The sequence below is a fragment of the Coccinella septempunctata genome, chromosome X, assembly GCF_907165205.1.
Source record: "Coccinella septempunctata chromosome X, icCocSept1.1, whole genome shotgun sequence".
Lineage (NCBI taxonomy): Eukaryota > Metazoa > Arthropoda > Insecta > Coleoptera > Coccinellidae > Coccinella > Coccinella septempunctata.
In genome coordinates this window covers 16,574,831-16,600,391 of record NC_058198.1, presented here as the reverse complement: position 1 = coordinate 16,600,391, position 25,561 = coordinate 16,574,831, and the positions used below count along the sequence as shown (strand labels likewise).

At 42.8% G+C, this 25,561-nt stretch overlaps 1 protein-coding gene across 1 annotated transcript; it reads right to left on the bottom strand.

Annotated features, from left to right (window-relative positions):
• Positions 1 to 5,973: 5,973 nt before the first annotated feature.
• Positions 5,974 to 10,455, bottom strand: LOC123322278. Its single transcript, XM_044910221.1, has 5 exons — positions 10,228 to 10,455; positions 9,281 to 10,153; positions 8,837 to 9,056; positions 6,792 to 8,780; positions 5,974 to 6,491 (listed from the first exon to the last, which is right to left on the bottom strand). The coding sequence occupies exons 1-5, from the start codon at positions 10,453 to 10,455 to the stop codon at positions 5,974 to 5,976; spliced, it is 3,828 nt and encodes a 1,275-aa protein (XP_044766156.1).
• Positions 10,456 to 25,561: the final 15,106 nt, after the last annotated feature.

The window sequence follows — 25,561 nt, the reverse complement described above, 5'->3', positions numbered from 1 at the left end:
TTGAGGTCCCGCGAGCCTGAATACCTGTATGATGGTCTTAGTCTTCTGGGAGATGGGGTCCGTCAGACAAGGGCACTCTATAACTTGACCTTGAGGATACCACTCCACTCGACTAATGTTTGCTCGAATAGCTTCACAGTTCTGTTTCCCCGGCTCTGGAATCGCCTCCCTCCGGATATCGTTCGGAAGGTAACTTACCTTTCATTTAGGTTTTTCCTCAGGAGATATTTAAGTGCTTCACCCATCACACTTACTTGATACCCATGTTTAATATGGTCCCTTTCTTCGGCGACGTCTATCCTTCTCCCTCCCATTCCCCTTTCTCCCTATTTTGGAGCAGGTTGAACTGAATTTAAGTTAGGTCAGGTATTCTTGTTTTTAGATATAAGTTTCTTTAATAGATTATTTCTGGTTGGCAGGAAGAAATTTCATGGCGATATGTCCACTTTTTGCACAATTCTATAAAAATGTATGAAACTTGTTTCAATGCAATAAAGAGTTCAATAATAATAATAATAATAATAATAATTTCCGTATAATTCCCCATTTTGAAAAACGATAGCAGAATATTCCGTATCCAGGAATACCTTGTCAATTTTGGGCATAGTAAGGATAGGCTGGATCATAATTCGACTAAAATAGAGGTTTTCATTTAAACAAATTTTTTTCGATGAAAGTAAGAAACGAAAGAATTTTTTGGTGGATATGCTGTTAAAAATACATTATGACTTCGACAACAATTCCTGAATGTTGCACCATTCTATCGTTAAAGCATACTGAAAGCTGGAAATCTTGGAAAATTCAATGTCATGTCACCAGAGTCACATGTTACTCGATGGGGAATCCATGCCGTTTTTTAAGAAACCAAGTTTTTAGCTCTTATAATATGAGAATATTTCATTTTAATTATTTATTTATTTATTTATTCATTTATTTATTTATTTATTTATTTAATTATTTATTTATTTATTTATTCATTAAAAAACAATATTTACGACATAGAAACGGTTGATGGAAAAGTTGATTTTCTCACCTCTAATATAATAACTCTATTAGATCTACATGCTCCATTCAAAACATTCAAATTTTCTAAAAATTTTTCACCTTGGCTAACCGATACTTTGCGGGATATGATCAAGACCAGAAACCAGTTACTATCTAAATTTAAGAGATCGGGAGAGATTTCCGACTGGAATATGTACAAACAGCTGAGAAATATTATCACTGCGGCTGTCAAAAAAGAAAAAAAGGCTTATTATAGCAAGTACATTAATTACAGCGGAAATCCCAAAACTACTTGGACACATCTGAAGAAAATGGGTATTGTTCAGCAAAAAAATAAAGTGCTCAGCGCTTCTCTTGCCGATGTTGACCGTATTAATGAACATTTCATTAACTCTGTTCCTGACCTGTCCCCCGATGACGATCTATTGTCTTTTTATGCTGACCGAGATAACTGTTCTGCTTCTTGCTTATTCAGGTTCCGTACTGTTGATGAGATTGAAGTTTTGGAATCCATCAAATCAATCAAGAGTAAAGCTGTTGGTTATGATGGCATAAATATACTTACCCTCCACTTGTGTGTACCTCATATACTTCCACATATCACTCATATCCTGAATTATTGTCTGAAAAAATCCGTCTTTCCCAGCCAGTGGAAAAGAGCAGTTGTTCTACCTGTGCCAAAGGTGTCTAATCCAAGGAACTTGAACAATTTACGACCTATAAGCATTTTGCCAACATTGTCCAAAATGAACATCACCGATGACATAATTAGGGCAACTGATAAGGGTAAACTCACTATTCTCGCACTTTTAGACTACTCTAAGGCATTTGACAGTCTCGATCACAAACTGTTAGCAGCAATATTGGCACATGTTGGATTTTGTGATGCTTCGGTTCTCCTTCTTGTTTCTTATCTCGCTGAACGTTATCAAGTAGTTTCTTACAATGGCAATTTATCATTTCCTCTCAAAATTCAGAGGGGTGTACCACAGGGGTCGATTCTTGGACCGATATTGTTCCTTATCTACATTTCACAGTTTGAAAAGTTCATTCAATTTTGTTTCATTCATAATTATGCCGATGATACTCAGCTGTATATATCCTTCTTTTTAAATGAATCTTCTCAGGCAATTTCAGCTCTGAACTACGAATTAAATGTTATCAGGGAATTGTCTCATCGGCACTGCCTGCAGCTCAATGTGAATAAGACCGTTGCCATGTTGTTTGGGAGAAAAGGTGACAGGATCAGATTTTTGGATGAGGGTTATTCGATAATGGTTGGTTCAGATATCGTCAATTTATGCGACAAGGCTAAAGATTTGGGAGTCTGGATTGATGTAGATATGCGATTTACGGACCATGTGTCTGCTTGTTTGCAAAAGGCATATGGTAACTTGAGAGTTATTTATAGAAATAGGTCAACTTTGACCCAAAATATTAGAATTCTGCTATGTGAGTCCCTGGTTCTTTCTCACCTTAATTTTGCTGACAGTGTTTATGGTCCCTGTTTGAGCTTCTCTGACAAGCAGAGGCTACAGAAACTCCAGAACTCCTGTCTGCGTCTCATATTTGGAATACGAAAATTTGACAGAATTAGCCATACTCTACGTTTTGTCAACTGGCTCAATATGGAGAACAGACGATGTCTTCATGCTACATTATTGTTCATGAAGATATTAATTGGCCGAACTCCCCCGTACCTCTACAATAAGATTACTTTCCGCTCTGATGTTCACAACTTGAATATACGTTTTAAAGGAACCCTTACACCGCCTATATTTAGAACACAATCATTTCGTAGATGTTATTCATACTATGTTACGCGGTGCGTCAATAATTTATCTACTGAAGTCAGGGCGGTTAGTAATCTGAGTCGTCTACGAGCCTTGGTACTCAGCAAGCTTTTGGTTCAACAAAACGCCGTTTTCACGGATTGATGTGTGTAGGAATCGTTTCACTTAAAATTGTTTTTTTTTTTACGTTTGGGTGGTTTCACTACTTGCTTTTATTCTTAATAATTTGAGACCTTTCGTCACACCGAAATGCAAGAAATACCCGGGCTGCCAAGCGAGGGTATCCACGGCTCACTCAGTGAGGATGGGGTGGGTTCAATGTAAGGAACCGACAAAAGAGAAGTAGGGCGCCAGGTAGATTTATTTCCCCAGTAAATACCCTTAGAAACAGCAACAACCCCAAATCAACCAAAAGAGTTGTACTGAAGAACGGTTTATTCAGGCAGCAAAGAAAATACACGGGCCTACTTGTATGGCTATAGTTGTATTGAACGCCAAGGAGGGTGTGTGGTGTCTAATAATAATTGTAATACTTCAAAAGGGATGGCCTTTATAAAATCAACCGAAATCGCGTCGCTTGAGCTCAGGCGCAGCGCGAAGTTCTTCAGAACTCCCAAATGTACGAGTAACACTAATTAACGTTCAATTTAACTGCACAGAATTATCAACGTCACCAGAGTGACATGCTCTAACTAAATTAATCTATATCTCACTCCACAAGCAATAGAATGTGATAATAATAGCAATACATTAAGGTTTTACAATATAAACCGTTGTCGTTAAGGAAAGCAACAATATAATACGATATGCAACTTCTATAATACACTTGCTTGTCCTGAGAGTGATCTCTCCGCTCTTGAATGGGGAAGATGGTCTCTTCGTTATGAAATTCTACAAGGTTTCTGTTGTAACAGCTCCACTTGGACTGGATTTCACGAGTAGTTCTAGAAGGCTCGACTCGGACTGTGACTATACTAGGATTTATAGGACTTCTTCCCTACACGATGATTTCAGGGACTTCCTCTTTATACTACGATATGTCTCCCTACACTAGTATATGTCTCCCTACACTAGGATATGCCTCCCTACACTAGGAGATGTCTCCCTACACTAGGACCCTGTCGATACGAAAGAACGTAAGAACTTAATCCTCACCATATAAGGAAGAATGAGTGACAAACATTGTATCACAAAAGATGGTTTTATACATACCCAATTCTTCGGGGGGAACTATTCAAATCTAACGTGAATCCACCAAATCTTTCCAAGCTCGAATATGCAATTAGACAACCAGAACCTCGGTTCTATCACAATCAACGTAGGATGCTCTCAACTAATGCTTCCAATCAACGAATTGCACGGTAATAGCTAGGAGAGAAAATAACACACAATAAGGAATTTGCCGAACAACGTACGACGAACATACCTTTATGAAGAAAAACTTCACGTGCCACAGCGAAGAAAACTCTCGATCAATCCTCCTTAAGGAGATACGCCAATATAGAATCCAAATAAACCAGTTCGGCAGGAGATCACACAGATATCCGAAGATTAATCCCACAAATGGACGATTTTAATTATCGAAAACTCCAGAAATTCCTGATGGATACCTCCAAACTTACAAAATGGCTAATCACATAGAAAACTCATCTGACGCTGTCTAACCTTCAAAATTCTGTGAGCACGGAAAACTAAACTAAAACGTCAAGATCTAACCCCACTTGACCGGTAGCGGTAAAATAACAGTAGGCCGATCGCCCCACATCGACATAACCTGCAAATTCAATTCGTACCGTATTTATTGATGGTATTTGAAACCGTTACAACTCTCCCCTTACGATAAAAAAAAAACACAGCATCCCCCGCCGAAGGTATCCAGACATTGAAGAGCCTCCAACCATCACATTAAACGACATGAAAAAGTGAAAGATATCTGACCACTGAAGGTGACCAGACACCGTCATGAAAAAGTGAAAGATATCTGACCACTGAAGGTGACCAGATACCGACAGGTCCAGCTAAAACAGGAAAAGTACCGACTCAACTAAAAAGAAAACTAAGAAAGGGCCGAAATTTTTATGTAATACTTTTTTTTCAAGAACTAAAAAGAGAACTTCTCCGCAGCCCGAGTCGAAGACCACGGAAAAGGCGCTGGACCTGGAGGACTTCATTTATTCTCAAAGTCGCAACCTCAACGACTCCCAATACAACCTTAGGAAGTGATGTCACAATCGGGTGTCACAATCGGGAAAACGACAAAATCGGGAAAGATAGTCAAAATCGGCAGAACGGTGGTCCTCGTGGGCAAAGAGCAACGGCTCAGTGCACGACCAACCGCAAGTCTTGACTCGTCGGGAGTCCTACGGTAATACAAAAAAAAAATAATCTTTAGTCAAAATCGGGAAGTTAGCTTTAAATCAGGGCTCCTCGTGGGCAAAGAGCAACGGCTCAATGCACGACCCGCTGAGAGTCATAACTCGTCGGGAGTCTTACGGCAGTTATCGTTTCAAAATCGGTAAGAAGGGTCGCCTCAGGCAACACACGTCGCAAATCCGCCGAAGCGAAGGCAAACCCAAAACGGACAATCCAAAAAGAAAAAAAAAAACGATGTACCCAAAATCGGGAAGGTAAGTGTCAACCAAGACACGTCATAATCCGGTAAAGAAATTAGCAATCAAAATTGGGATAGGTCACCTCAAACAACATAGATACGTTGCGAATCCGCCAGTAGCGAATTTAGACCAAAAACGCATCAAAATCGATAAACGGAAATATCAAGGAACGTCGAATTATCAGCAATCAAAATCAGAAGGAAAAGTCACCTCAGACAACATAGAACGTTGCGAATCCGCCAGCAGCGAAGGTAGACCAAATCCACATCAAAATCTATATCGATAAAGGAAAATATCAAGGAACGTCAAAATCGGAACCGAAACGTCAAAATCGAAAACACAAAGGCTCAAGGTCACACTCAATCTAAAAATCTCCCTACCCCGACAAACGATCTACCTGAGGGCAAGTGAAGGAAAATACAACAGCGATGGTACTGCCGTGGCCTGGAATGTACCATAGATGATGAGGGGAATTCCCGCCACTGGATAGGGGTAGTGACCACCCTCGTCAATTTATGCATAAGCAAGGGACAGCTATCCTCTGCCCCGAGTCCGAGACGAGACTAGTCTGACAGGTGTCCAGTTGCTTGTTGGTCCGGTGGGTGAGATTTCAAATCCTTAACATGCCAAACACCCTGGTATTTACCATCCTCACCCTGCAATTCATAGGTCCAAGGGGAGACTCGCTTCGAGACCAAGAAAGGCCCAACATACTTCGGTGCCAACTTAGCTGAAAAATACTTCGCCGCATCGGACAACACCTGATTCCTCCTCCACACCAATTGGTTAACCGTATACTGAAGATCCCGTCGTCGAAGATTGTATGTGCGGCTATTGGTTTCGTACGCTCGCGACAACTTTCTCTGGACATCCGCGTACAGCCTCGCGAAGGCTTGTTCGCGCTCCTTAGTCAAGGCTGATCTGTCGAACTGAATCCGATCAGGGCAGGCGTTTTCACCCTTTAATGAAATTTCTCTTCCGAAGACAATCATATTTGGGGAATGACCGGTTACTTCATGCTTTGAGGAGCGAATGGCCAAACCAACCTGTCTCAACTGTCTATCCCAACCTCTCTGATCTTCTGAAAGATATGACCTCAACATAGTTTTAATAACCCTATTAATTCTCTCGACCGGATTCGCTTGAGGATGATATAAGGCCGTATACTGAATGTTAACATTATAAGACTTTAGAAAATTAGTAACTTCCTTGGAACGAAACTGCACGCCATTATCCAAAATGATGGAATTTGGACACCCAAAGATAGGAAAAACATGGGTATCCAATATCTTCACAATCGCCGATGCGGTAGAGAAACGTAACGGGAACAGTAGAGGGAACTTACTGAAACAATCAGCGATGACAAAAATATATTGGTTACCTGAGCGAGTTCGAGGCAAAGGTCCAACCAGATCGGCAGACATAAGTTCGAATGGTCGATGGATTGCTACCTGTTTAGAGAGCATGAAACCAGGAGGTTTTCGCTGCTCCGGTTTGATGGCATGACAAGTGATACATCGACGAATAAACGAGGCTACGTCGGATCGCATTTTGGGCCAATAATAGCGCTCGGCCAACTTATGATAGGTCTTATACACGCCAACATGCAAAAGTGATTCGTGAACCTTTCCAATTAAGGCCCTCCGATCAGGTCGCGGAACAACTTCTCTCCAGTAGTCAGCAGGAGATGCCAATTCGGGAATGCGGGGAGTGACATTTTTGAAGAGTTTACCCTGGATCAACTGCCATGAAGGGAAACGGTGCGGGGTCTTGACTATCCCGTCCAAAAGCTTCCTGTACCACGGGTCCGAGGAACAACCCAAGGCAGTGTCGACGGTATCGAGTACGGGTACCGACCTAGACAAAACGTCAGGTACGATGTTATATTTACCTTTTCGATGAATAATGGTATAATCATATTGTTGGAGCCGGATCGCCCAACGGGCTAGTCGACCAGAAGGTGACTCCAATCGGTCCAGCCAGAGCAAAGATGCATGATCGGTGATCACTGTGAAATGGGTGCCTTCAATATACGGCCGCAGCTTTTCAATCGCCCATAGAACGGCAAGACATTCACGTTCCGTGGTGGTATAGTTGCGCTCTAACCGAGTTAAAGACCTAGAAAGATAACATATCACCTTTTCTCCATCCTCTTGTTGTTGAGTAAGGACTGCACCTATTCCATAACCTGAAGCATCACACTGTATAGTGAATGGCTTCGAGAAATCAGGACAAGACAACACAGGGGCACCAATCAACCGCTCCTTCAAGTTATTCAGAGCCTCATCACATTGGACACTCCACTTGAAAGGTCTACCCTTTTTTAATAACTCCGTCAGAGGAGCAATAAGATCCGCAAAATTTGGTACGAATCGTCGGTACCATGAAGCTAGTCCCAGCAGACGTCGAACCTCCGAGACACTTGTGGGCACCGGTATGTTCAAGATGGCTTGGACCTTAGCTGGATCCATTCTTAACCCTGTAGAATCCACCACATATCCCAAATACAAAAGTTCCGGTCGGCAGAAATGACACTTTTTCTTAGAAACCGTTAAATTGGCAGCCTTCAGGCGCTTGAAGACCTCCTTCAATACCTCAACATGCTTCTCAAAGGTATCCGTGATGATAATGATGTCGTCCAAATAGACGAATACATAAGGCTCCAGATCGGGACCAAGGACTCTGTCAACCAAACGCTGGAAGGTGGCTGGACTATTAGATAATCCCATAGGCAAGCGAAGGAAGTGGAACAGACCTCTATTGGGAATTGTAAAGGCAGTCAGAGGGCGAGAAGATTCCTCCAGGGGCACCTGAAAATATGCCGACTTGATGTCCATTGAAGATAGGAACTTGGCATTGCGAAGTCGATCCAAAGTGGCATTTATATAGGGGAGGGGATACGCATCTTTTTCCGTAACCGCGTTTAGTTTCCGGTAATCGACGCAGAACCGGTACGAGCCATCCTTCTTTTTCACGAGAAGAATGGGAGATGACCAGGGGCTGGTCGAGGGCTCGACAATACCTTGCTCGAGCAATTTATCCAACTCAGCATCAATATGACCCTGCATCACCGGACTAACCGGATAATACCTCTGTTTGATGGGACGACAAGAAGTTTTTATCTCATGCTCCACCAAATTAGTACACCCCAACTCGTCACCCATGTCCCTGAAAGCCTCCTGCACAACCTTATTCAAAATTCTGGTCTGGTCGGGCGTCAGATGTTCCTCCGAGGCAATTGCACCCACAGACACATCAGCATCACGCCGGAAGACCCAGTTTCCTCCATGAAGATCCGGTACGATACCAAACTTCCTCCAGAAATCAACGCCCAAAATCAAGGTGTGCGGCAAATCTGGAACCACCAAGGCTGAAATCATCCCAACCCGATTTCAAGCTTAATTGGCAGATCAACCGAACCGATACTTGGACAACTTTGACCATTAGCGACCCTACAAGAAGCAACATTATCAGAATTGATCTTAAGCTTCAACTTTTTCAATATATCCCATCCTGGACCTCCTATAATCGTGCTCGAAGCACCCGAATCTAATAAACCTAAGAATTCAACATCAAGAACCGAAACAGACAAATATGGACGTTCATCATTATGCGCATGCGCCAACACATAATCTAGGATGGCTTTCTGACGTCGAGGCAAACGAACACTGGCAGTCGATTGAGGGAAGGCACACGTACTGCCATGAGAGGTCTTCCCCATCAGTTTTCCGACGGCTTACACCCCGGACAAGTCCGAACAGTGAAATCTGGACGACCACAGCGGAAGCAATACTTCTTCCTCGCCGAGCGGCAGTCCCTAGCGGCATGACCAGGCTGCCGGCAATTCCAACAGGTCAAAACTGCATTCACCTGAGGAGAAGAGGAGGAGGGGGTTTCGGCATATACGTAAGCCAGATCTGGCTCTACCAAAGAGCTTCTATTTCGTGGAGAGGGGACATATGATTCAATTGACTCTTTGCGAGCCTCCAGTTGTCTTCCGATATCCAGAAGTTGCGAGATTGAGGTTATGTTGGTCAAACTCATCTGACTCTGATAGCAAGGGGAAAGATTACGGAGAAGGATCTTCAGTCGGACATCGTCATTAACAGGGACAGTGAGGCGCTTGAACAGGTTATCCATCATGGCAAGGTACAAACCTATGTTCTCGTCAGGACCTTGAGTTCGGCGCTTAATTTCATCGAAAAGTTTCTCGTTATAATTGGGGGGTAAAAACTGTTTCCGTAATTCCTCCACTAATTGAGACCAGGTTGATACGGTGGCCCGAACCGATCTGAACCAGATAAGAGCCTTACCTTCAAAAAGATCGCTAGCAGACGAAAACAACTGCTCTTTAGTAACGTTCCGTGAAATGCACAATTCCTCCACATTTTCTAGGAAGGAGCTCAGAGAGCACCTATCATTATTCCCACTGAATTTAGTGATACTCCACTTAGCCACCGATACAGAAGGGGCCCTACAATTATGGACGGCAACCGGCGCCGCGGATTGGTGAGCGATGTCACTATCTATATCAACATCCGACCCAGATTCCGAAGCTGAATCCGATGCATCAACCGAGGCCATCAAAGTGCTCAACTCCAAAGGGGTTTGTGCCTGCAACGAAAATCTTCGATATTTCCTCGCGCGCGCACGTAACTCCGACTCTAGCCCAATAATCTGCGCCAAATATCCCGACCTGAGAACTTGTTCCGTCTCAGAGAGTGCTTGAGAACGTTCAGCCCGCTTAAATAAATGCACCAAACGAGAAGACAGCTTGAGAAAGATGAACTCCTCTCATCACCCGAAAATTTTGATACCTCTCTTTGAAGGACCGATATCGTACATCCGATTACTCCCGAGTCATCGGCGAACTTAAATGGATACGGTGGGTATTTGGTTTCAATTCCCGATCGTTCTAACCTTAAATAGCCCCGAAGACTTTTCCTCATCTCGACAACCGTAGTTACATCGTCTACGCCTCTAATTGCCAACTCATACCCTAACTCATCTTTATCAAGACGACCTACATCCATACGGCCCTCCATACTTAAATCGATACTCAACAAAATTACTATACCTAACCTCACAACGCGGAAGAACTGTATCTGAAAGAAGAAGAAGCAACAAAACTAAAATAATCACCACGACAAGTCACGAAGTTATTGATTGTAGGCCCCACGTTGGGCGCCAATTTGAGACCTTTCGTCACACCGAAATGCAAGAAATACCCGGGCTGCCAAGCGAGGGTATCCACGGCTCACTCAGTGAAGATGGGGTGGGTTCAATGTAAGAAACCGACAAAAGAGAAGTAGGGCGCCAGGTAGATTTATTTCCCCAGTAAATACCCTTAGGAACAGCAACAACCCCAAATCAACCAAAAGAGTTGTACTGAAGAACGGTTTATTCAGGCAGCAAAGAAAATACACGGGCCTACTTGTATGGCTATAGTGGTATTGAACGCCAAGGAGGGTGTGTGGTGTCTAATAATAATTGTAATACTTCAAAAGGGATGGCCTTTATAAAATCAACCGAAATCGCGTCGCTTGAGCTCAGGCGCAGCGCGAAGTTCTTCAGAACTCCCAAATGTACCAGTAACACTTATTAACTTTCAATTTAACTGCACAGAATTATCAACGTCACCAGAGTAACATGCTCTAACTAAATTAATCTATATCTCACTCCACAAGCAATAGAATGTGATAATAATAGCAATACATTAAGGTTTTACAATATAAATCGTTGTCGTTAAGGAAAGCAACAATATAATACGATATGCAACTTCTATAATACACTTGCGTGTCCTGAGAGTGCTCTCTCCGCTCCTGAATGGGGAAGATGGTCTCTTCGTTATGAAATTCTACAAGGTTTCTGTTGTAACAGCTCCACTTGGACTGGATTTCACGAGTAGTTCTAGAAGGCTCGACTCGGACTGTGACTATACTAGGATTTATAGGACTTCTTCCCTACACGATGATTTCAGGGACTTCCTCTTTATACTACGATGTCTCCCTACACTAGTATATGTCTCCCTACACTAGGATATGCCTCCCTACACTAGGAGATGTCTCCCTACACTAGGACCCTGTCGATACGAAAGAACGTAAGAACTTAATCCTCACCATATAAGGAAGAATGAGTGACAAACATTGTATCACAAAAGATGGTTTTATACATACCCAGTTCTTCGGGGGGAACTATTCAAATCTAACGTGAATCCACCAAATCTTTCCAAGCTCGAATATGCAATTAGACAACCAGAACCTCGGTTCTATCACAATCAACGTAGGATGCTCTCAACTAATGCTTCCAATCAACGAATTTCACGGCAATAGCTAGGAGAGAAAATAACACACAATAAGGAATTTGCCGAACAACGTACGACGAACATACCTTCATGAAGAAAAACTTCACGTGCCACAGCGAAGAAAACTCTCGATCAATCCTCCTTAAGGAGATACGCCAATATAAAATCCAAATAAACCAGTTCGGCAGGAGATCACACAGATATCCGAAGATTAATCCCACAAATGGACGATTTTAATTATCGAAAACTCCAGAAATTCCTGATGGATACCTCCAAACTTACAAAATGGCTAATCACATAGAAAACTCATCTGACGCTGTCTAACCTTCAAAATTCTGTGAGCACGGAAAACTAAACTAAAACGTCAAGATCTAACCCCACTTGACCGGTAGCGGTAAAATAACAGTAGGCCGATCGCCCCACATCGACATAACCTGCAAATTCAATTCGTACCGTATTTATTGATGGTATTTGAAACCGTTACAAATTGTTATGAGCTATATGTTGTTACACTTTTTTGCCTCAATTGGAAGCAATGAATCGAGGGAGTAGATCGAACAGTGCGCTGGATGAAGCGTACTGGATCTCGCCTTTTCAATTTCTTTTTACCTCATATTGTATTTGATTGATTATTTCTAATTCATGAAATTGAATAGGGACCTTTATTATTATGACTTTAGCCTTGCGGCTTTCACACTCCTCTCCAGAGGAAAATTCACTTATCCCAGATATCTCAGATATCAAAAGGATTAAGCTCTGTTGGAGCCCTTTCCAGGTTGTCGGGCTCGTGGTGGTGGTCGGGTCCGGGTCGCTCCTCGCCTCCCTGCTGTAGGCTGGATTCCTGCTCCACCCGCACTTCCTGTCGGCGCAGACGGTGTTCCTCTGCATTCCCCATGTACTTGCGTACAGTTCTCGCCGTTTCCGAGCAGTACCGCCTTCTGCATGACTCTATAGATATTTTCGTCCAACTGAAGTTTCCTCAAGTTCTCTAGTAGTTTCTTCGGTATCAGGCCTGTAGATGAAATGACAATAGGGATGGTCTTGATATCTTTCAGCTTCCACTGTCTTCTGGTCTGTTCCTCGAGATCTCTGTATTTTGAAATTTTTTCTGTGTGTCTATCTAGAAGATTGTTATTATTTGGAATTGCCACGTCGATGAATAGTGCTCTGTCCTCATCCTTATTGAGCAATATGAGGTCTGGTCTATTGTGGGTTATTTTTCGGTCTGTGAGAACCGTGCGATCCCAGTAGAGCTTGTGATGGTCGTTTTCCAGCACAGCATCCGGATGGTAATTGTAATAAGGAACCTTTTTCGAAGTTAGAAGTTGGTGTTTTAGTGCCAATTCTTGGTGAAGAATCTTGGCAACAGCATCATGTCTATTTTTGTACTCCGTGCCCGCGAACTTCTGACATCCCCCGGTGATGTGCTGGATAGTTTCATGTGTCTCACAGCCATAACGACAGCTATCGTTCGCCACTGAGGCATCCTTGGCGATGTACTTCCTGTAATTTCTTGTTGGAATCACCCGATCCTGGATGGCGAGCATGAAGCCCTCTGTTTCAGGAAACAACCTTCCGGAAGTCAACCAGTAGTTCGACGCAGATATGTCGAAGTAATCATGGTTGACCTCGTTCTGGTGCCTCCCATGCAAAGGTTTGCCAATCAGTTTCTGCATTTTACTTTCTGCAGAGTGTTCGACTGTTTCCAAGTGATCCTGTTGTAGCTTTAATGGTGTAGAACTATCAGCAACACAAACTACTCGATGGAGTTCTGACGAAGCTGCCTTGCTCAAGAAATATTTTCGAAGTCCTTCAATTTCCTGGGACATACGGTTGGACAAATCAACAATTCCTCTACCCCCAAGATGTCGTGGCAGCTCGGTCCGTTCTATTGAGTTTTTGGGGTGATGTTTATTGTGTTTAGTCAGCATCGTCCTTATTCTTCTCTGTAAAGCTGCTAAATCGGTGGTCGTCCAAGAGATAATACCAAATGAATAGCTCAGCGCCGAGCAAGCGTAGGTGTTAATCGCTTTTATCAGATTCTTGCTGTTAAGACCAGTTCTCATTATCCTCCTCAATCTTCGGGTAAACTCCTCTGTTAATTCTTTCTTCATCTGAGTCTGATTGATTTTTCTTGCTTGTTTTATGCCTAGATACTTGTATGTGTCTCCTTCCTTTAATGCTTCAATTTCTGCACCTTCCTTGAGTTTTAACGAACCATCTTCTATTTTCCCTCTCGTTATGTTAAGCAGTCGACATTTTTCAAGTCCAAACTTCATTTTGATGTCTTCCGAGAATCCTTCCACCATTTTCAGCATCAGTTGAATTTGTTTTTTGGTAGATGCGAAGAGTTTCAAGTCGTCCATGTAAAGGAGATGATTCAGTTTCATCATAGTTCTACTGCCGCTCTTGATGGAAAATCCGTAGTCCGTAGAATTCAATCTATGAGACAAGGGATTCAGGGCCATGCAGAACCACAGAGGGCTCAGCGAGTCTCCTTGGAAAATTCCGCGTCTTATTGGAATAGGTCCTGTTGTAATGGAGCAATCTGCTGCTTTTATTTGAAAACTAGTACGCCAGGTTGACATGGCGTTTTTCAGGAATTTAACAATATTGGGATTCACCTTGTAAATCTTCAAGATCGTCAAGAGCCATTCGTGAGGTATAGAATCGAATGCTTTTTTGTAGTCTATGTACGCAGCGTAAAGATTCCTTCGCTTGGAGAACGCTTGATTGCAGATAACTGAATCTATTATTAGTTGTTCTTTGCATCCTCGGCTGTCTTTGGTGCATCCTTTCTGTTGCATGGCGATGATGTTATTCCTTTCGCAATGGTTGTGAATTCGGTTTGAAATGCACGATGTGATTAATTTGTACATCGTTGGAAGACATGTGATTGGTCGGTACTTGGATGGGTCTTCTGTATTCCTTTGGTCTTTAGGTAACAAGAATGTTGTGCCATGTGTAAGGAATACTGGCATTCTTTCAGGATTTTCAATGACATCATTTATTGCGGAGGTCAATTTGTCATGCATGATCCAAAGTTTCTTGATCCAGAAGTTCTGTAATCCATCAGGCCCAGGTGCTTTCCAGTTGTGCAGTCCTCTGATAGCTGATTTTACTTCTTCAATTGTGATCATGTCATGCTGCATCGGCTCATATTTTATAGCTTCAGATTTTTCATCTTCAATCCATCCGGTATCTCCATTGAAGTGAGGTTTCGTTGATAATTGTTCGGTCCAGAATTGTTCAATGGCTTCCTTTGGTGGTAACTTTCCATTCTCTCCATCCGACGATGTGAGTGACCGGTAGAAAGATTCTTCCGACTTTTCGAATGAATTATTGTCTCTTTTCCGGCTATAATTGCTTTTATATCTCCTCAGGCGTTCTGCATACAGACTTAATTTTTGCTTCAGAGTGTCGAGGCAATGGTGAGCTGTAGCATTCTCCGTCTCTCGTTCTGTGTGTGTCCTGTTTCTATCCATGATCTCTTTGGCAGCTTTCACAACCTTTCTTCCTCGATTCCCGTTCAAGTACTCCGTCAGTCGTCCAATGTCTCTTCTTAGCCTTTCTGTTTTGTGTTGAAGACGTTTCTGCCATGCTGGCGCGTGTAATTTGTGTAATTTTGGACCATCATTGCTCGTTCGGCGAATTTTTGACCCTATGGTTTTCGCTGTCGTAAGCGCTGCACAGTGAAAAACTAGATGCAGATATTCCAATGAACTTCCGTTCTGTAGGTATTCAGGTAAAACGTCCTTATTCAAGATGTCGATTATAAGTGACAGTTTCTTGGATGTATTGAGCCGTGGAGGTGCTACTCGATGAAGAGGATCTGTTCCTTCCAGTTCGGCCAAGTATCTCCTCATGTCAGAGTCAACTTGTCGGCGGAGCTCTTCCCTATCGTCCTGGTGTTCAGGCTCACTTGCGTTGCAAGATGGACTTTCAGTATCAGTTACTTCTGCCTGTTGTTGCCCAGGCATGTGAATTTCATCAGAGATGTTGGTGTTATTCTATTATGTTATGACTTTAGCCTTGCGGCTTTCACACTCCTCTCCAGAGGAAAATTCACTTATACCAGATATCTGAGATATCAAAAGGATTAAGCTCTGTTGGAGCCCTTTCCAGGTTTTCGAGCTCGTGGTGGTGGTGGGGTTCGGGTCGCTCCTCGGCTTCCTGCTGTAGGTTGGATTCCTGCTCCACCCGCACTTCCTGTCCGAGCAGACGGTGTTCCTCTGCATTCCCCATGTACTTGCGTACAGTTCTCGCCGTTCCGAGCAGTACCGCCTTCTGCATGACTTTATAAATATTTTCGTCCAACTGAAGTTTTCTCAAGTTCTCCAGTAGTTTCTTCGGTATCAGGCCTGTAGATGAAATGACAATAGGGATGGTCTTTATATCTTTCAGCTTCCACTGTCTTCTGGTTTGTTCCTCGAGATCTCTATATTTTGAAATTTTTTCAGTGTGTCTATCTAGAAGATTGTTATTATTTGGAATTGCCACGTCGATGAATAGTGCTGTGTCCTCATCCTTATTGAGCGATATGAGGTCTGGTCTATTGTGGGTTATTTTCCGGTCTGTGAGAACAGTGCGATCCCAGTAGAGCTTGTGATGTTCGTTTTCCAGCACAGCATCTGGATGGTAATTGTAATAAGGAATCCTTTTCGAAGTTAGAAGTTGGTGTTTTAGTGCCAATTCTTGGTGAAGAATCTTGGCAACAGCATCATGTCTATTTTTGTACTCCGTGCCCGCGAACTTCTGACATCCCCCGGTGATGTGCTGGATAGTTTCATGTGTCGCACAGCCATAACGACAGCTATCGTCCGCCACTGAGGCATCCTTGGCGATGTATCTCATGTAATTTCTTGTTGGAATCACCTGATCCTGGATGGCGAGCATGAGGCCCTCTGTCTCAGGAAACAACCTTCCGGAAGTCAGCCAGTAGTTCGACGCAGATATGTCGACGTAATCATGGTTGACCTCATTCTGGTGCCTCCCATGCAAAGGTTTGCCAATCAGTTTCTGCATTTTACTTTCTGCCGACGAACAGCAGGGATTCAGATCGGGCAGGTCATGCACGGATGCGGTGTTTGTTTTAAGACAGATAAGGGAAAAATCGATAGAATACAACAGGCCAGCATACATGTGCTTTGTTGATTTGGAAAAAGCGTTCGATCGTGTGCAACTGAAAGACGTTTTACACCTACTTTACAATAGGCAGATACCGCATAACCTCATTAAAACCATCCAGAACGTGTATGAGGAAAATTGGATTCAGGCGAAAATAAACGGGGTCTTGACTGAGCCAATAGCTGTGGGCCGTGGCATTAGACAGGGGGATTCGCTGAGCCCTCTCCTTTTTAACATTATTATGGACGAGGTGATAAGGAGTGTACGTGCACTGAAGGGTTACAGAATGGGCAATCGTGAAATAGCAATTCTGTGCTATGCCGACGACGCTGTACTGGTGGCAGAGAGTGAAGACGACCTGCAGCGGTTATTACATCGATTCAACTGTATTGCCAAATCCTTCAATATGATAATATCAACCCAGAAAACGAAGTGTATGACAACATCAAAAACTCCACTGAGGTGCAAACTGGAAGTTGAAGGCAAAGTTATCCAACAAGAAATGAAGTTCAAGTACTTGGGAATAGACATCTCTGGCTGTGGTGATGTTGAAGAGGAGGTGAGGGAGCAAACTACGAGGGCAACAAGAGTAGCGGGATGTTTGAATGACACAGTATGGCGAAATAAAAACATAACCATACAAACAAAATCCAGAATATACAAGGCAGTAGTAAGACCAACTATGACATACACCGCTGAAACTCGACCTGACACAGCGAGGACTAGACAACTACTGGAGACCACCGAAATGAGAGTACTTCGCAGGATAGCTGGAAAGACACTACTGGATAGGGAGAGAAGTGAGGACATAAGAAAAACTTGCAGAGTGAAAATGTTAATCAGTGGGTACTAGGCCGAAAAAGGGAATGGAACGCGCACATCGGTAGAATGGACGAGAGTAGAATGGTCCGAATTGCACGCGACAAATCTCCACTAGGTCGCAGGAGTTTGGGACGTCCTCGAAAACGATGGAGCGACAATTTGACAGTATAGGCGGAGAATCGACGAAAGGAAACAGGCGAATCGCCTAAACGATAGAAGGAAGAAGAAGAAGAAGACTTTCTGCAGAGTGTTCGACGGTTTACAAGTGATCCTGGTGTAGCTTTAACGGTGTAGATGTATCAGCAACACAAACTACTCGATGGAGTTCTGACGAAGCTGCCTTGCTCAAGAAATAGTTTCGAAGTCCTTCAATTTCCTGGGACATACGGTTGGACAAATCAACAATTCCTCTACCCCCAAGATGTCGTGGCAGCTCTGTCCGTTCTATTGAGCTTTTGGGGTGATGTTTATTGTGTTTAGTCAGCATCGTCCTTATTTTTCTCTGTAAAGCTGCTAAATCGGTGGTCGTCCAAGAGATAATACCAAATGAATAGCTCAGCGCCGAGCAAGCGTAGGTGTTAATCGCTTTTATCAGATTCTTGCTGTTAAGACCAGTTCTCATTATCCTCCTCAATCTTCGGGTAAACTCCTCCGTTAATTCTTTCTTCATCTGAGTCTGATTGATTTTTCTTGCCTGTTTTATGCCTAGATACTTGTATGTGTCTCCTTCCTTTAATGCTTCAATTTCTGCACCTTCCTTGAGTTTGAACGTACCATCTTCTATTTTCCCTCTCGTTATGTTTAGCAGTCGACATTTTTCTAGTCCAAACTTCATTTTGATGTCTTCCGAGAATCCTTCCACCATTTTCAGCATCAGTTGCATTTGTTTTTTGGTAGATGCGAAGAGTTTCAAATCGTCCATGTGAAGGAGATGATTCAGTTTCATCATAGTTCTACTCCCGCTCTTGATGGAAAATTTGTAGTCCGTAGAATTCAATCTATGAGACAAGGGATTCAGGGCCATGCAGAACCACAGAGGGCTCAGCGAGTCTCCTTGGAAAATTCCGCGTCTTATTGGAATAGGTCCTGTTGTAATGGAGCAATCTGCTGCTTTCATTTGGAGACTAGTACGCCAGGTTGACATGGCGTTTTTCAGGAACTTAACAATATTGGGATCCACCTTGTAAATCTTCAAGATCGTCAAGAGCCATTCGTGAGGTATAGAATCGAATGCTTTTTGGTAGTCTATGTACGCAGCGTAAAGATTCCTTCGCTTGGAGAACGCTTGATTGCAGATAACTGAATCTATTATTAGTTGTTCTTTGCATCCTCGGCTGTCTTTGGTGCATCCTTTCTGTTGCATGGCGATGATGTTATTCCTTTCGCAATGGTTGTGAATTCTGTTTGAAATGCACGATGTGATTAATTTGTACATCGTTGGAAGACATGTGATCGGTCGGTACTTGGATGGGTCTTCTGTATTCCTTTGGTCTTTAGGTAACAGGTATGTTGTGCCATGTGTAAGGAATACTGGCATTCTTTCAGGATTTTCAATGACATCATTTATTGCGGAGGTCAATTTGTCATGCATGATCCAAAGTTTCTTGATCCAGAAGTTCTGTAATCCATCAGGCCCAGGTGCTTTCCAGTTGTGCAGTCCTCTGATAGCTGATTTTACTTCTTCAATCGTGATCATGTCATGCTGCATCGGCTCATATTTTATAGCTTCAGATTTTTCATCTTCAATCCATCCGGTATCTCCATTGAACTGAGGTTTTGTTGATAATTGTTCGGTCCCGAATTGTTCAATGGCTTCCTTTGGTGGTAACTTTCCATTTTCTCCATCCGACGATGTGAGTGACCGGTAGAAAGATTCTTCCGACTTTTCGAATGAATTATTGTCTCTTTTCCGGCTATAATTGCTTTTATATCTCCTCAAGCGTTCTGCATACAGACTTAATTTTTGCTTCAGAGTGTCGAGGCAATGGTGAGCTGTAGCATTCTCCGTCTCTCGTTCTGTGTGTGTCCTGTTTCTATCCATGATCTCTTTGGCAGCTTTCACAACCTTTCTTCCTCGATTCCCGTTCAAGTACTCCGTCAGTCGTCCAATGTCTCTTCTTAGCCTTTCTGTTTTGTGTTGAAGACGTTTCTGCCATCCTGGCGCGTGTAATTTGTGTAATTTTGGACCATCGTTGTTCGTTCGGCGAATTTTTGCCCCCATGGTTTTCGCTGTCGTCAGCGCTGCACAGTGAAAAACTAGATGCAGATATTCCAATGAACTTCCGTTCTGTAGGTATTCAGGTAAAACGTCCTTATTCAAGATGTCGAATATAAGTGACAGTTTTTTGGATATATTGAGTCGTGAAGGTGCTACTCGATGAAGAGGATCTGTTCCTTCCAGTTCGGCAAAGTATCTCCTCATGTCAGAGTCAACTTGTCGGTGGAGCTCTTCCCTATCGTCCTGGTGTTCAGGCTCATTTGCTTTGCAAGAAGGACTTTCAGTATCAATGTCTTCTGGGTGTTGTTGCCCAGGTATGTGAACTTCATCAGAGGTGTTGGTGTTATTCTCCATTGCTAGCGGACGCTGAAGTTCTCGTTTAATTGCGTCGATTCGGGCCGTTGGTACCAGTTTATTTCTCAGAATTACGCGGTACTGGTCTGCCACTCGTTGTTCAGTGACATTGACATTTGGGTAGGCAATGCAGAATTTCTCATGGAGCCTTTTCTTATAGTTGTTCGTGTTCTGCCCTAGTTCCGTGATGGAGTTATATATGCGCACAATAGTTTCATTCATGGACGTTGTCCACTTCATGCGCTTGCTCACTAACCCCGCTTGGGTGAGCACTGGCTGAATATCCTGGGCAGCACCTTCAGCGGTTCGAGTCGGCAATTGAATTGGACTCGTTGGTTGCTGTTGTTGCTTTGGAGCTGTAGCTTGTTTTGCAGCAGGAGCCCGTTCCTCAACATCCTGCCACCGACGTCCCGCATGCTGTCATGTCCAGCGCCGGCTCCAGACATGCCCTGACGATCCCCAGGCAGCTACTTGTTTCCGAAGCTTCTCGTAATCACCATTTTCATGGGTTTGTGCTCCCCTTTCTCGGTTTGGGAGAGGGGTAGAGAAATGAGAGCAGAAAGAGCACCCCTATGAAGGATGTGAAAGAGAGAGGAAGAAGGAATGGGACTGCGGACAGCAGGCGTGGCTGGCTGCACCGTCTACGTCGTTACGATGGCTACCTGGCAGGCCATCTACCAGATAGCTGCCAGGCAGGCCAGACATTATTATTATGACTTTAGCCTTGCGGCTTTCACACTCCTCTCCAGAGGAAAATTCACTTATCCCAGATATCTGAGATATCAAAAGGATTAAGCTCTGTTGGAGCCCTTTCCAGGTTTTCGGGCTCGTGGTGGTGGTGGGGTTCGAGTCGCTCCTCGGCTTCCTGCTGTAGGTTGGATTCCTGCTCCACCCGCACTTCCTGTCGGAGCAGACGGTGTTCCTCTGCATTCCCCATGTACTTGCGTACAGTTCTCGCCGTTCCGAGCAGTACCGCCTTCTGCATGACTTTATAAATATTTTCGTCCAACTGAAGTTTTCTCAAGTTCTCCAGCAGTTTCTTCGGTATCAGGCCTGTAGATGAAATGACAATAGGGATGGTCTTTATATCTTTCAGCTTCCACTGTCTTCTGGTTTGTTCCTCGAGATCTCTGTATTTTGAAATTTTTTCAGTGTGTCTATCTAGAAGATGGTTATTATTTGGAATTGCCACGTCGATGAATAGTGCTGTGTCCTCATCCTTATTGAGCAATATGAGGTCTGGTCATTTGTGGGTTATTTTCCGGTCTGTGAGAACAGTGCGATCCCAGTAGAGCTTGTGATGTTCGTTTTCCAGCACAGCATCTGGATGGTAATTGTAATAAGGAATCCTTTTCGAAGTTAGGAGTTGGTGTTTTAGTGCCAATTCTTGGTGAAGAATCTTGGCAACAGCATCATGTCTATTTTTGTACTCCGTGCCCGCGAACTTCTGACATCCCCCGGTGATGTGCTGGATAGTTTCATGTGTCGCACAGCCATAACGACAGCTATCGTCCGCCACTGAGGCATCCTTGGCGATGTATCTCATGTAATTTCTTGTTGGAATCACCTGATCCTGGATGGCGAGCATGAAGCCCTCTGTCTCAGGAAACAACCTTCCGGAAGTCAGCCAGTAGTTCGACGCAGATATGTCGACGTAATCATGGTTGATCTCATTCTGGTGCCTCCCATGCAAAGGTTTGCCAATCAGTTTCTGCATTTTACTTTCTGCAGAGTGTTCGACGGTTTCCAAGTGATCCTGGTGTAGCTTTAACGGTGTAGATGTATCAGCAACACAAACTACTCGATGGAGTTCTGACGAAGCTGCCTTGCTCAAGAAATAGTTTCGAAGTCCTTCAATTTCCTGGGACATACGGTTGGACAAATCAACAATTCCTCTACCCCCAAGATGTCGTGGCAGCTCTGTCCGTTCTATTGAGCTTTTGGGGTGATGTTTATTGTGTTTAGTCAGCATCGTCCTTATTTTTCTCTGTAAAGCTGCTAAATCGGTGGTCGTCCAAGAGATAATACCAAATGAATAGCTCAGCGCCGAGCAAGCGTAGGTGTTAATCGCTTTTATCAGATTCTTGCTGTTAAGACCAGTTCTCATTACCCTCCTCAATCTTCGGGTAAACTCCTCCGTTAATTCTTTCTTCATCTGAGTCTGATTGATTTTTCTTGCTTGTTTTATGCCTAGATACTTGTATGTTTCTCCTTCCTTTAATGCTTCAATTTCTGCACCTTCCTTGAGTTTGAACGTACCATCTTCTATTTTCCCTCTCGTTATGTTTAGCAGTCGACATTTTTCTAGTCCAAACTTCATTTTGATGTCTTCCGAGAATCCTTCCACCATTTTCAGCATCAGTTGCATTTGTTTTTTGGTAGATGCGAAGAGTTTCAAATCGTCCATGTAAAGGAGATGATTCAGTTTCATCATAGTTCTACTGCCGCTCTTGATGGAAAATCCGTAGTCCGTAGAATTCAATCTATGAGACAAGGAATTCAGGGCCATGCAGAACCACAGAGGGCTCAGCGAGTCTCCTTGGAAAATTCCGCGTCTTATTGGAATAGGTCCTGTTGTAATGGAGCAATCTGCTGCTTTCATTTGGAGACTAGTACGCCAGGTTGACATGGCGTTTTTCAGGAACTTAACAATATTGGGATCCACCTTGTAAATCTTCAAGATCGTCAAGAGCCATTCGTGAGGTATAGAATCGAATGCTTTTTTGTAGTCTATGTAGGCAGCGTAAAGATTCCTTCGCTTGGAGAACGCTTGATTGCAGATAACTGAATCTATCATTTGTTGTTCTTTGCACCCTCGGCTGTCTTTGGTGCATCCTTCCTGTTGCATGGCAATGATGTTATTTCTTTCGCAATGGTTGTGAATTCGGTTTGATATGAACGATGTGATTAATTTGTACATCGTTGGAAGACATGTGATCGGTCGGTACTTGGATGGGTCTTCTGTATTCCTTTGGTCTTTAGGTAACAGGTATGTTGTGCCATGTGTAAGGAATACTGGCATTCTTTCAGGATTTTCAATGACATCATTTATTGCGGAGGTCAATTTGTCATGCATGATCCAAAGTTTCTTGATCCAGAAGTTCTGTAATCCATCAGGCCCAGGTGCTTTCCAGTTGTGCAGTCCTCTGATAGCTGATTTTACTTCTTCAATCGTGATCATGTCATGCTGCATCGGCTCATATTTTATAGCTTCAGATTTTTCATCTTCAATCCATCCGGTATCTCCATTGAACTGAGGTTTTGTTGATAATTGTTCGGTCCAGAATTGTTCAATGGTTTCCTTTGGTGGTAACTTTCCATTTTCTCCATCCGACGATGTGAGTGACCGGTAGAAAGATTCTTCCGACTTTTCGAATGAATTATTGTCTCTTTTCCGGCTATAATTGCTTTTATATCTCCTCAAGCGTTCTGCATACAGACTTAATTTTTGCTTCAGAGTGTCGAGGCAATGGTGAGCTGTAGCATTCTCCGTCTCTCGTTCTGTGTGTGTCCTTTGGAGCTGTAGCTTGTTTTGCAGCAGGAGCCCGCTTCCTCAACATCCTGCCACCGACGTCCCGCATGCTGTCATGTCCAGCGCCGGCTCCAGACATGCCCTGACGATCCCCAGGCAGCGACTTGTTTCCGAGGCTTCTCGTAATCACCATTTTCATGGGTTTGTGCTCCCCTTTCTCGGTTTGGGTGAGGGGTAGAGAAATGAGAGCAGAAAGAGCACCCCTATGAAGGATGTGAAAGAGAGAGGAAGAAGGAATGGGACTGTGGACAGCAGGCGTGGCTGGCTGCACCGTCTACGTCGTTACGATGGCTACCTGGCAGGCCATCTACCAGATAGCTGCCAGGCAGGCCAGACATTATTATTATTATTATTATTATTATTATATACTCAAAACTTTTCGGTTTCCCGGTTAAGACCTTGAAAATGAAATTCATGAAGTGGATAGTAGTGCTCCGTATAATTAGGGTGAAAACAAAAAATAACGATTCTGTACTTATATATAGGAACCTACATGGATTTCTGCATATACATCAGAGTCGTTAAATCTATTCAGGGACATTCTTTCTATAGTTTTATTTCCTCAGGAAAAACGTGTATACCATCTACAACGTGAATGTAAATGATGAAAAAGAATTCTCTAGAAATTATTAATTTTGAAATATTGTTTGGAGCAGCGAGATTTGAAACAAACTTAAGAATTGAAATACTAATGCGCTTCAATACTTGCTTATCCAGATAGTCATTATCTGTATCGATAACTTATACTTTTCAATTGTTGATATTTTATCATTTCATAATATCAGAAACGTTTGAAAAAATAAACAGTAATATAGTATATTCTTTCTGTAAGAAAAATACTCTGGACAATTATCATTTAAATTCTCATATGTTTCATAAACTCATAATTATATAAAACACTCTATAATTTTAGGTATTTTTAGTGTTAGGCTCAAGTATCACAAAATAACAAAATATTTTATATGTTCTTTTTAGGTATCATAAGTAATGGATTGAACACTATAAGTAAAATATCGCAGGAATTTGGACAGGTTGAAAAACAATCTCTTATGAATTCGCCAACGTTTCGGAACTATTCTGTTCCTTTCTCAAGGCTCATCATACAACTAATAAAAGTAACACTTTAAAATTGGTCATAGGAAGTTAAGGATAAATCAACAAACAGTCCGACGTGTGACAGTTAAATTGAACGAATGTAATACATTTATTCCATAGAAATTTTAAGTCACAGCAATCTAATATCGAATCAGACGACGGAACGGGCAATTGGGTGGAGGGGTGCTAGGGAGGGATGGTAGAGGGGCTATATAACAGCGGAGTAGATGTACAAAGTATTCAGTTGTGAATGTGCTTCGTGCTGCAAATATTGTGTTGTGGTTTACATTTTTTAACTTTGATACTATCGAATTTTATCGTTTCATACTTAAATATTTTTTTCATTGTGGAAGACGAGATGGACAGAAAGAAGATCTTGAGAATGGGATTGGAAAAATTGAAGTCTAAACAAATTGACTTGAGGAGAACAGTTCAAATCAGGAATTTTCTGAAGCCACATGTAGGAGAACGAAAAAGAGGAAAAGTTCCGCAGAAAAAATCCGACACTCACGCTGCAAGAAGAGAAGGTAATCAAGATGAACATAGCCAAAAAGTCGTGAAGAAAATAAATTCCGATGTTGGAGAAAAAAAGCAGTATGTGTCGAACGGAAATCTGAGAAAACGCTTGACGAGGTCTTTCATTCTGAAGGAAATTCTGAATATGACATCTATTAGAAGAAAAGAAGATCCTAATATCAA